The 13545-nt window shown below is 38.7% G+C and overlaps 1 protein-coding gene and 2 long non-coding RNA genes across 3 annotated transcripts; 1 reads left to right on the top strand and 2 right to left on the bottom strand.

Moving 5' to 3' along the window:
- Positions 1-1467: 1467 nt before the first annotated feature.
- On the bottom strand, positions 1468-7437 carry LOC148718820 (uncharacterized). The gene is made up of 3 exons (XR_015994153.1): positions 6931-7437; positions 6619-6679; positions 1468-2603 (listed from the first exon to the last, which is right to left on the bottom strand). It is a non-coding gene; the product is annotated as an uncharacterized LOC148718820 (long non-coding RNA).
- A 613-nt stretch (positions 7438-8050) lies between these two features.
- Positions 8051-10711, top strand: LOC111331074 (uncharacterized). Its single transcript, XR_002694879.2, has 2 exons — positions 8051-8504; positions 9916-10711. It is a non-coding gene; the product is annotated as an uncharacterized LOC111331074 (long non-coding RNA).
- LOC111331073 (homeobox protein MSH-C) lies at positions 10417-11823 on the bottom strand. The gene is made up of 2 exons (XM_022936107.2): positions 11470-11823; positions 10417-11092 (listed from the first exon to the last, which is right to left on the bottom strand). Exons 1-2 carry the CDS (start codon positions 11732-11734, stop codon positions 10704-10706), a joined length of 654 nt encoding a protein of 217 aa, XP_022791842.1. The 5' UTR covers positions 11735-11823; the 3' UTR covers positions 10417-10703.
- Between the last annotated feature and the right edge of the window lie 1722 nt (positions 11824-13545).

Here is a 13545-nt window from a genome sequence, read left to right as displayed (position 1 = left end):
CCAGTTTACTTCTTATCTTGACTTCTTTCTGGGCGACGTCACAAATTCTGTTAAACAAAGTTTGCCATGCCCATAAGACATAATCTGGCACTTCAAAAACTAACGCCACATGGAAAGGTGTAGATTCTGTTCCTCCCGAAATTTTCAGCGTCAAATTTCCTGTAATCTCTTGTTTTGATGTACTACGGTTGCGGCCTTTCTTCTTCAGCTTCCTCGTTGCGTATACCACAGTGTGGTCTGAAACTCTCAAAGGCAAAACACCACACTTGCTTATGAGATCAGTCCTTGTTGTGATAATAAGGTCTATCAACGTACTCGTTGTTTGTGTTTATCTAGGGTTTGCATTCACCACATATTGTATATTAAACGTTTCAAGAGTAGAGCATAGTTTTCTGGCGTTAGTACACTGTTCAGATTCCGCCTTAAAGTCACCGTTGAAGTCCCCAAGTAGCATTATATTAAACGTTTTAAGCCAAGCTTTTTCTGAGGTGGCACCGAGAACATCAAAGAATTCACCGGCGTCTGGCGGTCTGTAGATAACTGGAAATAACACAGAAGAACTTGGGAATTTGACTTGTAGCCACGATCTGCGTCGATATTTTGTAGCGTGCAATTGCTCCCCGTAATATAATAAGCATTCTCCTCCTTTTCGACCCTTCCTATTTAATCATCATTACATATCGACATTCCTATCCTCGTCGCATGCAAGAGGTTTATCGCCATGGACCTAGTTCCCCGGCCTAGCTTAACTGATAGGAACTGGCTATAGCTCAGTGATAGAGCGTCCGAAGTACTAATCGGAATGTCGTACGTTCGACAACTGGGGAGCACTCAGACTTTCCTTTTTTTATCCGAGCACGCCTTTGACGGTCTTTTACTAAAGAACGTCTCAGTTCACTTAAATCCCTAGCAATATAATTTACTATCTCCATTTACATCATCATTGCGTATAAGCATTAGATATCGGCATTCCTATCCGTGCAGTATGCAGGAAGTTGGTCATTATGAACCTAGCTAACCATCACAACTTGCCACAAGTCATCACCCATCGGCATTCCGATTATCCTCTAATGTGGAGGAAATTTGTAACCATGGACCTATTTAAACGGCCTAATTTTCCACTAGTCTCCTCTACCTCAGTGGTAGAGCATCCAAAGAACTAGTCGAAAGGTCGTAGGTTCTACTCCTATTGGTAGCTTTCGGAGTTTTCTTTTCTTCTCCGAAAACCCTGTCATTCACCGATAGCATATCTGTTCCTTTAAATCACCAAGCTTAATCCCAACCATCTTCATGTACGTCATCACTGTGCGTAAGCATCATTTAGTGGTGGGGGACAGGGGGGTGGGAGCCCGGGAGAACAGGGGGCGGGAAATGGGATCTTAATAAGGGCGGGAAGCGGGAGCAGAAATTAAAAAGGCTCCCTCTTTCTTGGTCACTGCTGCTTATCATCCAGAAAAAAACAAGTACTCCAAAGGTTTTTCGACTTCTATTCAACGTTCATCGACGGGTAAAAATAAAATTTTATAGGCGAGGAAAAGTACTTTAATCTCAGACTGAAAAAAACAGTTTGTTTGTTTTTTTCTTCGTCGTTAGGTTCGAGTCATATTAAGATAAAACTAAAAAACCCCTAGCTCTTATAGATGCTCCTCTACCTGAGAATTCAAAGTCTAGGTTAACTTTTAATCCCTGATTAACGTTAACCCTCTTTCGAACAACCTGGCCCAGTATTCTGCATTAGTGTAAGTGGAAGTAGTTGTATTGTTATCAGTGTAATGCGTTTTTTTAGTAGAGTAAGTGGGTTGTTGCAATAAGTGTTTTTCGCAAATTGAGTTTAAAAAAATGTTAAAAAGTTAACTACTTTCTTTTCTTCTACAAAGTAACAATTACAAAGTGTTATACTATAAGTTATGTAAGTATTGCATCGTATTGTATTGTATTATCTTGCATTGTGTTAGTTATCCCGTAATGTAAGTAATGTAAGAAATTTCATGTTCCATTAATGATTGATAAAAAAATTTGCGATTTGGTACTGTGCAGCAGTAATGGAAGATAAAACAAGTGAGTTATCATGACTGACGCCCTTATTCACTCACCTGCGGGAAGATATCTCATAAGGTGACTGCCGAGCAGTCTTGGAGAGAAGGAAGTAGTAGCAGTGAATAGCTTTGCAGTGTCTGAAAGAAAAAATGTGTCCTTTTACGTTGAACACTGCTGATCTGTTGGCTTAACGAATACCGTACAAGGAAATTCAGACATGGCCCCGTATTTCTCCTGGCTACCAATCGAAGTGCATGGATTGATTTCCTTACGGTCCTCCTATAGATTAAACGGGTTGTTGGATGTTAGCTGCCGTGGGACTGCAGTCGAGAATTCCTGTCCTCCTGGAGACGTCATCGTGGATTATTTCTAGGCTTAACATGAGGTCTAGCACCCAGACTACAGCTCAGAGACTGACCTCTCATAGGGTGGGTTCTTTACAACTGTATGTCCACAGTATGTTGTGGACATTTCGTACTTCTCCGGAAGAGGCTTTATCAGTTGATTTTTGTTGTGGGTTGTCTAACAACATTGGCATCAAGAGGAATGTTTTCCACAGCTCAGCACTGTAGATATAATTAGTCCGTTTGGATGGAGAGAGTTTCATTGTCAAAGGTAAGGAGCTAGAGAGGTGTAATTGCCCATGGACTCCAGTTATCTTTGCGTCGAGAAAATATCGAGACCCGGGCGGTCCAATATTACTGATCTAGGCGCAAAACTCTAGAACAAAAAATTAACTTCCAAATCGGCACTCTTAATCCCAACGGTATCAACGAACGCTTTTCATTCAACTTCTTGATTCTTGTTTTTCTCGTTACCATGAGCGTAGCTCCATTTTTTGCATATAAACACACACGCACAACCCACAACTCCTTCATTCGCTCTGACGAAGGGCTAACGCTCGAAACGTCTAGTTAGCTTCAAGTTAGGTTAGGTTCTTGCTTAAATTCATTGTTTAACTGAGTTATCGACTGAGTTGCATGCCTTGGGAAATGTTTAGAGAAATCCTGGAGTCTCGGACGAAAGAAAATTATCAAAATAGAAAATCGCATTGAGTCCAGGTATTGCTTGAATTAAAATATCCTGGTTAACTGTTCAAAAACTGCCGCAAACTTCGCAAATGATTTTCGGCGCTGCATTGCAACGCACATAGTCTGAGTAGGAATGTATCGTTATTACATGACATTTTACCCATCCAGAATCGTGAAAACACCCGAACTTATCTCAGTCTTTTCTGGGACAAAACTAATGAATATGTTTAAAATCAGTAAGAGCCTTTTCATGACATGTGTTGGTGTCACCAAAAAAGCACGAGGCTGTTTTCTATCGAAGCTTTAAGGGCTTCCCTTTCAATCTCCCCAGGATAGGTTCAGCTGCAGTCAGTCAGGGCAAGCTTAGTCAATTCTTATCACTTTTCTCACTACCTTATTATCACTTATCTTCGTGCGACTTTAATTTTGCGTATTTGGAATAAAAATATTTCGCGGGACTTAAAAATTCGCGATTTTCACGAATCACTGTTTTTCAAGGTAATTAAATTTCGCGAATCAAGTAACTGGTGCTCGTTTTTTAAACTTCCATTTCTGTATTTTATTTAACCATAACGGAAAAGAAACCTCAAACGCAACAAACAATTGGCTGAAATGTTCAACAATGTCAGCAACTTAGTAACATCTTTTAAAAGGGTTGATACAAGCAAGATGAGTCAGATGATGAGGAATAAGGGCATGCGTTGAACTTAAATTTGAGTCTTCTTACTCGTATGTAAACTCCTAGCAGACGGAAAGCTCAAATAAAGGATTTTATAAAGGTCTCCAAATTTCGCGTCTTTAATTTTCGCGGCACCTTCTTTTCGCGGGACCTTAATTTCGCGATTTTTTTTTTTAAATCGCGAAAATCGCAAAAATTGAGTCTCACGAAAATAAGTAATAAGGTAATAAATGGTCCAACTGTTTTAATAAGTAAGGACTCCGCCCCTAGAAGAGCGTAAATTGAGTAAATTATCACGATTGGAAAATTTTCTTTTGAAGTAAAACCCAGAACCTATTTTAGTAAAAAACAACAACAGCTTCTTTGAGGGAATATCTCGCCCATCCAGAATGCCCAATGTGACCTCTTTTGAGAAACGCCTAAAACACTGAGTAGATAAATTCTTTAAAACTAAAGCACACAGATTATCCTTGGCTGTGTTTTTGAAGCGAAAGGAAAAAAATGTCTAAAAAAGAGTAAGATTAAAGAAAATTGGAAAACATCAAAAGTTTGCAAAACGTCTTGTGTGAGTCATGTGGTGCAGTGTTTTTTTACGGCTTAAACTATTTCATGAATATTGGAAACAAATGTTTGAATTCTAAAACAGACTGTCCACATGCAGAGGAGAACTATTGATTGGTGAGAAAGTAATTTCTGGCCGTTGAAGTCTCTATTTCCGGAGTCTATTCTGGTGACAAAGTTTTACCTCAGTGCTTTTGATCTCACCTTGAAGAAAAGTTTTTGTCAGGCCGGCCCTTCGTTCTCTGGAAAGATTCATTTATCTAGAAGTGAGATCCATTGCTCTATTCAGTTGTTGGTTTTGAAGAAACTGTTTCTCTTACTGGTGTAAATAAAAATGGACGAAAATTTACATGGACCTCTCTGTCTTTCCTTTAATCTAAAGTTCTGAGAGGAAGTATATCTGGTAATCAACACTTGGTTGAGCTCATCCTCAAGGAAAAAGAACTATACTTCCGTGGAAAGTTTTTAGACTTAATCTGCAAAATCAGTGTTCCAAGCTATTCAATTATTTTTGCCAGTGGATTCATGTGAGGGCTTCATATGCACACTTCTCAACTTTTTACGATGGTTTTACGATTGGTGATCCCTCTCGTAGCCGAATATCAAATATAATAGTAGTTTGAGATTACTGGAAAAATATTTATTACCATCATAAGAGCTCTTCATGTGCGCAGCTCTAAATTTATGACAGAAACGGCAAGGCTTACTTACATGAGTATTTATCCATGTTCGTATAACGGTCAATAAACAGATTTCTTAAGACGCAAGAGTTAAGAAATTTACTGACTGGGCTGAAACTACCTATGTTTGAATGTGCAGTTTGAGTCGTGAAAGTTCTCTTTATCAGTTTTGTTGATTAATACAACGCTCAGTTATCTTTGGGGCAAGAGTTAACAACATCTACAATTCCAGAAATAGTTAGCTGGGAAACATGTCGAGAACCACGTTTATGATGTTCTTTCGCCTCCTGGCCTTCTTGCCAATTTTTCTATGCCATCGCAGAGTAACATTTAAGAGGGGCAGAGGAGGCCGCAAGTGACTCAACAAATGTGTCTAGGATAATGGGTCAGGTCATTTGCCCCTCTGTTTATAGGGAATGAAATTGTCTCCCATTTACTAACGATAGGTGAAATGAATGTGTTATCGACAAAAGAGTTTTACGGGCGCTGTCGAAAATTCAAAATATTTTTTCGACTCTCGCGATTCAAACAAATGAATAAAGGGGGTAAGTTTCTAAAGAAACTGCGGTGCTGCGTCGGTGGTGAGTAACAAGGTAATTTTGGTTTTATCAACTGAGTTGGTGATGTAAATTGGCCACCTTTAAGAGTTTCAAAGCTGACGTTTCGAGCGTTAGCCCTTCGTCAGAACAAAAGCCGAGAAGGAATTGTGGGTTGTGTGTGTGTTTACATGCAGAAATTGGAGCTACGCTATCGGTGGAAAAAAGGATAAATTTTTAGAATGAAAAGCGTCCATTGATTCGTTCGTTCGATTAGGTGACCGATTCCGAGAACACCTTCGCGACGTAGAAAGGAATGACAGGGACGCGTCAAAACCAGCCTGAGTCGCTAAAATCTTTAATCTGTCTCACGCTTCTTGGCAGCATATGGCAGTCTGCGGCCTTTCCTTACATTTAGGTGGTTCGGCAAGCCGCAAAACTTTTGAAAAAACAGGTTACTTTTCAAGTCAGCACTCCTAATCCCAATGGTATCAACAAACGCTTTTCATATCGAATTTAAAATAAACTAAAGGAATTGCCAAACAAGTTCACCGAAGAACATAAGCTGAGCTTGCTCGGATAAACAACAACTTCTTTTTTCCATTTTTTGTTTTTTGTTTGTTTAAACGCGACCAATCATCGTTCAGAATGAAAACAGGTAGTTTATCAGTATTTTTTTTACCAGATAAACCCAGAAGATTGAATTCGTTTAAAATTTCCTTCACTTGCGAGCATGATGAAGTCGAAATGTTGCTTACACTTAAAAGTAAAATTCTTCAGTCCTTGAACACCAAAGTAATAGACCATATTGTTTGATAATAGGTATTTTCCGTTAAATATGATAATATCCCCTTACATCCAAATTTTTTAAATTTAGGTTTGTAAGATAATGGCCAATATTTGTGGTTTGTAACCGCTGTCAGATTTGACCCCTTACTCGATTTCTCATTCTTACTTGCAATATTAGTACACCACTTCAAATTATTTCTCCTTCAAATTGACAAAAAAAGAACAGGACAGAAAATTTGCATATATGCATTAACGGTATTTTTGTCGTAAATTTTTAATATCATTTAATATCATATTTCACTTACTAGTAGGGTAGTTTTTCCTTTGTCTCCAGCAGTGTCCAATGATTCCTTTGTCCAACTTATGCTGCATTAAAACGAGGGGTAATTTTAAGTTTTACACCCAAACAAAAGACGATAAATATCAAGTTTGGCCAACGTTGCGCAACGAAAAGGAGCAGATGTGATATACTGAGATATCTTCCCGTTCATGAAGTACGTTAGTCTATGTACTTAAGTTCCCTGATCTCAAAATAACTCTACTCTTCCAAGGTTCGCTACAATGACGGAAATAAGGCGAGAACACCGGATATGTCGCTACATTTTATTTTCACTCACCTGGATCGAGTAAAGTTGCAATAAAGTGACCTCGAGCTTGGCTTTGCTTGTGCTAGGTCTCAAGAGTAAAACTGAAGGACCTTAATGGTTCGAGATGAACTGTGTTGAACGATGATCCACGAGCCTTGACCTCACTACAGATGGTCAGGGTGAATCGTTATTCTCCACTCCCCATGATCCAAATATTTTAACTTTCCGACCATCGATTAGGGCTCACAGTAAATGGATTTCTTTAAATATGTTTTTTAATTCGGTTCTTCTCCTGATCCTGGAACAACGATTTAAAAAAAATCAACGATCTAAGTTGATACCTAGATTTTTCCTCTAATCCTTGGAGCTTTATCCTCTTCTCTTTTACTCTTAAAAATTAAAAAGGTAGGGTGCCCACTTCCGCGCCCTGTTAAAAAACCTCCATGAAGTTTCAAACGAAGTTGTAGTCCGTGACTCTCGAAATTTTGCTTCTTTCCTTTTCTTGACGCCTTATTTTTTTAGTTATCTTAATGGGAATTTAAGCGGAGCTCAGTGTGTAAAATGATCATTTAACGATTTGTCTGTTCTTTAAAGGGGGTGAAAAGTATGTTTTGGTGGGTTTTCGGTGTATTAGCTCGCCCACCAAGGTGAGTGGTAACTGGTAAGTGGTGACCTTGTCTGAAAGTCAAATCAAATGACAGCATTTTCACCTGCAGTCCTAGAAAGTGTGAAATGTCCTACAGCATGGCGCCTGCGGGTCTGCCTGAACTAACAAGGTAACACATGAAGGTGACAAAGTCTTCAGAAGAATTCACACTAGATTCTTTGTTTTCTAAGTGTTCCCAAACTTTTTATTTCGTTTTATTGTTTGTAAGCCGAATAGAAACCAGAAACACAGCAGTGTTAGCTTCTAAACGCAAAGTTATGTTTCTTGTTCGAACCAATGGCCACTCCCATTCTAACAACCAGCGGGAAATATGACAGCGTCGGACTCAGTTGTCCTGAAATGCCTGCGTAAAGTAGATGAATTAGATGAATAAATCATTTTGACGTTAGGTATTGCGCGTGATACATTGCAGGAATAGACATTTTATAATTTCTGATTTTCTATTGTTGGCTTGGCATCACGTTTAGACGCGAAAGTAATTTACATGCGCTCACAGCAGATAACACTACAAGTCCCGCAAAACGACAGAGATTTATAACCTAATCCGAAAATCCACCAATGCCGTGCGGTTTCCTAAGGATTTTAAACCAAACAACCTCACTTGAAAAAGGTGCCGCGTAATTAATCAAAGTTGACAGCTGTCATTAATTATCGCCAACGATAGGCGACAATCTGATTAAATATGTATACCAAAGACCCGCCATGACAGTAGAGTTTCTTGAGGTGCTGCCTTGTTACCGTGGATTCCTTTCTTAGTTTCATTATTTTTCCACATTTCATAACAAGAAAGAATCCTCTATTCACACGCCTTGCGTTGTAGCGATGCGCGCTGAAGATTTCAAACTTTGATGTAGTGCGACAGGAATAGTGATAGTGTCCAACGGATCAACCGAACGCCAAACTTGGATGACGCACTTGAAATAACGCTCAGAATAAAGTAAGTGCACCGATTTTCTGTTTTTTTTTTTAGTTCTTGAACATGAAGGAATGACGAGGGAATGCACATTGCACTTCTTATCTGTTCGAGACACCTCGAAATTAGGTGTTACTGTGGGGGTCGTCGATTTCCGGTAACACATTTCCTAGTGGTAAGTTTTAGGGGAAATGAAAACATCATTATAAGCTACTTCATTTATCTATGGATACCTTTCATGGAAAAAACATTTTCCAGTATACCCTCTATGCTTTATTTACCACATGTAAGTTGCCCTCGCTGCCTTGTACCAAACTGTTTAAACTAAACAGTTTGATTTTGATGTGATTCACCAACTTAAATACGGGAAAATTACAAAGTGTTACTTTTGCATAAAATGCCAAAGGTTTTTTTGCTTGTTATAGTTTCGTGAAGGTTCTATTATCTTTCTGTGTTTAACCTTGGTATTCGAAAATTTACAGTGGTATCTATCAACCAACCGAACTCGAAACTGTTCTGGTTTGTAGATTTATAGAGCACAGTAGTTGTCCAGTATTAATTGCGTTTGAAAGTTGGTTTAAGAAGCTGTAATATGCAAACTAACGAAAGAATAGTGGGCACTTCTTTGAGCAAAGAAAGCGAGTATTGACCTTCACTTTCAACTGATTACTCTGCAATAAACGTAACCAGTGTAGGTTGACTATTGCAATACGAAAGGTCGAGTTCAGCCACAATCCTCGTAAATGTGTCACTTGGAAATGAAAATCTCGAAGCCCTTCAGCGTTTCTGAAATAAAACTGTACATTATTCCAAAATTTTTTGTATGTTTTAAAACAAATGACATATTTTTAAGCTGTAGGAGGATTATTAGGGCTCAGTTTCAAAGAGAGGTTTGACGAGAAAGCAGGCCATTTTACAAATGACAACTTCAATTTAATTGGAAAACAAACAGCCTCGTAAGACAATGCGCACTCTTACCTTTGGTTTATATGGACATTACTGGAAAGCCGAAACGAACAATGAGCACAAAACGCTCCTTTTATCTCCTTTAGCTAACGTACGTATCATACTCTCATCCCGAGTACGATTTGATTGTAACTTTGGAGAAGTGATTTTGTAAGGCAAGCGCCGGAGTCTCCAGGAAAAGAAACGATCTCCCTAAATATAGAAATATTGTTGACCTCTACATTTCAATCACATAACATGACGATGATTCAGTCATAGATGGTTGACATATAAATTGCACGTTAAAAGTGAAATAGATTTGGAACTTGCTACCGACCAGATCTAGCCACAGAGACCGACTTTCCACCATTATTGTTGTAGTACATCCGTTTTTTTTTTCGATATGCAGCATTCCCTTCAGTCTAGGAACCATTACTCGTCTCTTAAATAGCTCGATATATATACACTCAATAATATTTCCTTCCTTTAGATTGCTAGCACAGCTGCTTGGGTTGAAAAACAACATAAAGAACCGAACACTCCTCATAAGTGATCTTTCGCTGATGTTTTTCAGTTCCTGTTAGAACCCCGTCGCTTCAGTTTCTTCAAGTGTGAAGTACAGATTAGTTCTAAATTGAAAAGAATTACTGCCTATTAGAAGCTGCCATTTTCACACCCTCAAAAGTTTCCGCAAGGTTCCCAGAGCTTAAGAAGTAGACGCACTGGCGACTGAGGTGCGAAAAAGCCAGATCATCAATACACAGCCGGGATGAAGCAAGAAACCACTTGTTTTCATTTACAAAACACCACTTTTGTCTGACGTGACTGTCAAGCCTGCTGAGCTAGCTGTCGGGTTTTTACGTTTCTAGTAAAAATGTAAGAACTTTTTCATATGTAAAACATGCTAAATACAGAGAACTTTCAGAGAGTGGGAAGCAAAGAGTTTTTCGGATATTCTAAGCTAACAGTACAGGAACAACAGTGTTCAGTGTTTTCATCCTTTGATAATTGAATGTGCATTAAGTCAAATCGCTTGTTGATCCTCGAGGCCATTCTTTGGTTTTGACGCTTACTATTTGCTACTTAATAAGAGAATTCGGAGGAAACAAACTGAACGCATGATGACTATGGTACAAAAATCACAAATAAGAACACCAAGAAAACAACTGAGTAGAACGTAGAACGAGCCAGGAGAGGCCAGCATGGCTTCGATACCGCTTTAGGACCACGATTGAGGGTCAACATCGTCTTTGAATATTAAACGAATAAATGCATATGTCAAGAAATGTAGAGTTGATTTTTTGATCCATATCTGTTCACATGAATGGGAATAGGAACAACAAGTTTAGGAGCGTGAAGCTTTCGGTTTCCATGAGCCTGAGGTCCACCAAGAGTCCTTACTCTCTTCCATTTCGCTCGTCTGTTCTGAAACCAAATTTTCACTTGAACCTCGCTGAGTTTTAAAGTTCTTGCAATGTGTGATCTCTCTTCCAGTGAAAGGTACTTTTTGGTGTGAAATTCTCGTTCAAGTTCTAGCAGTTGTTGGCTTGTAAAAGCCGTTCTTTTCCGTCTTGATTTGGTTCCTCCCTCGGAGTCTGAATTTTGGTCTTCTTGTTCGTCTTCGTCACTTCCAGTTGGTGAATTTGGACGAGTCTCACCACTGTATCCTATGTGAGGAAAATGGGCATCAAATAAACAGAAAAGTAGTACATTTAACTTTAACAGTAGTCAGTTGTAAACATCCTAACACAGTAGCTTTAGTGATGCACACAGTAAACGAGGAAAGAACCGGCACATAAACGTCGTAGGAGGACTAAACCTTCCATAAGGTCTGTAAGTGTAGACCAATGGAAAGAGAATATATTTTATATTTGAAATAGATGCATTACAAATTTTCATTTTAATTAGCAGTGAACAACGCCGGATGGCTCTGCTAAAATATGCAGTTTTCAAAAGCAATTCCAGCCTAAAAGCAGTTTTCAACACATTCCTTTCTAAATATCGAATCCTATTACTACAGTAACAAATAGAACAGAACACTCACTTGTTGGCGAGGAAGCAAAACGATCCACTACTTTCTCTCTACGAAAATGTTTGTCCAATTTTTCTTCCTCCATTTGAAATACAGAGACCGTCCTGTCCGAATAAATCCCATCGCCCCGCGGTGTGAGCTCAACCAAATTCTGCATGGCACTCAGTGGTCCGTGGCTAAAAATTCCTTGGCTGTCATAATTTTCTTCCCCTATTTGTTTCGGAGGATCTCTTCTAGAAATAATCGATTCAATAGAAAAGGAAATCGAATTTTGCATTGTAAGTCGCCACGTCTTCTTTGTGTTAAATACAAGAGCGAACACACATTAGTGACTGGTGTAGTTCGTATTGTTCCTTATCGGATTACGCTCTCTCTGTTAGCAGACGTTACAAATCACGGGGGCTGTGATGTGTTACGTCAGCCGGACACATCCCATTGGTTGTTTAGTTGTTAACTGACAGGCGTGAAAAATAAACCGAGCGCGAGGGCAAAAATCCATGATGCTTTAGGCTCAGTCAAAACAATTAAAAATCAATGTTCGTGCACAATGAAACTTAATTTTTCCTCATTGTGCTAAAAACTATTAAATACTACAAGGTATTTTGATTTCTTAACTGCCCGATTCGTTAATTATTGTTAGTTTGAAGACAAACAGATCCTGAGTTCCTGAATAATTCATTCAGCTACTGCGAAGTATACAGCACTCACACAGCTGGGCTGTTCCCGCATCGATATATAGACTTCGCTTTCTAATCACCCTAAATCGTCGCTCCTACTAATAGATTTCCCGTATCAAGACTAAAAATGACATCTTTCGCTCTATATCTTGGTTTTTTTTTGTGCTTGTGATCTAGTCCTGGTTGTTACCAAATAAAAAAGTTTACGTACTGAAACCTCGACTCTGACGCCTTAAACTTGCTATCCGTTGACACCTTGTACAAACTTCCGAGGTGAAACAGGCTAAAATAATGATGTATTATTTCATCATAAGAAGACAGCTATGATTTCAATTGCCTCGGTGGTCATTTTGAGAATAACTTGAAATCATTAAAAGCTTTTGTCTTCCCTTTCCTTCCGTAGACTTGTGGCCATTTCTATGTCTTTTATAGTAAATGGACACATCAAGTCAACAACAATACCACTAAAAGTAACTAAGTAACTGAACCAACTGAAGTCTGCGCTCGAAGATACCAGAAGCTAAGTACCGGTGGTTAACAACTCTCAGACTTGCAAGAGGGTCAAGAACTCGTGGAGAGGAAGTTACTTGAAACGACTGCTAATCAAGGTGATATCACCATAGTTTTCTGAAAGATAGTACTGTAATCCAAATATATCTTACTCACTCCCAGAAATTCCTTAAGTACTGTAATATAATAAATTTCAACGCAAATACAAACAAGACGAAATCAAAGAGGCTCCAAAAATGTTTAAACTGACAAAACTGACCATGCTAGCCCTACAGTTTTCGCCACTAAAAGTGTGAAAAGTTGTTCAGCGAGAGGCGCCTTCGGGTCTATAGGCCTGTACACAAAGGACTAAATCTGATCAGATTAACTGGTTACATGCTGATTCTTTGGTAATTACCACAACTGATGACATGATTCATTAAATTGTGGTGTGTACTCGGAAAACGATGCCGACTTCGTTCATGTGATAATCTCTTAAGCTGTTCCAGAGCAAACAATTATTCAATTATACATTTGCCAGACTATAATGAGTTCTGTTGGTTTGTTCTGTTCAAACTAGGTTAAATAAATCAGCGTCATTACAATGACGATAACCTAAATAATTTTAATGATCATAATTATGATAATAATAATAATGACGATATCGATAATGATGATAATTGTTGCCTGACCAGGCACCAACAGCGATAGTTTTTACCCTTGCGTAACGATCCGGTCTAACAGTGAATGATAATCGAACATCCGTGATGGACATTTTAAAGTGTTTTTTGATTTTTAGGGTTTTTATCAAACTTTTGTAAATATTTTTGGCGATTTTAAATAAAGTGGAGTACGTTTTATTAAAAGATACACGAATTGCTACATTGCGGGAACAACAACCGAGAGTCCGTGGAGAACCCGC

The sequence above is a fragment of the Stylophora pistillata genome, chromosome 12 (assembly GCF_964205215.1).
Source record: "Stylophora pistillata chromosome 12, jaStyPist1.2, whole genome shotgun sequence".
Classification (NCBI taxonomy): Eukaryota; Metazoa; Cnidaria; class Anthozoa; order Scleractinia; family Pocilloporidae; genus Stylophora; species Stylophora pistillata.
The sequence above is the reverse complement of the archived record's forward strand: the minus strand, read 5'-3'. Positions and strand labels throughout refer to the sequence as shown.

Excerpts from the sequence above, each read along its gene's own strand:
- LOC111331073 (XM_022936107.2), bottom strand. The coding sequence starts at position 11,734 with ATGCAAAATTCGATTTCCTTTTCTATTGAATCGATTATTTCTAGAAGA. Across the intron at positions 11,093-11,469 it reads TTTTGCTTCCTCGCCAACAA|GATACAGTGGTGAGACTCGT; the intron begins GTGAGTGTTCTG and ends TTCCTCACATAG.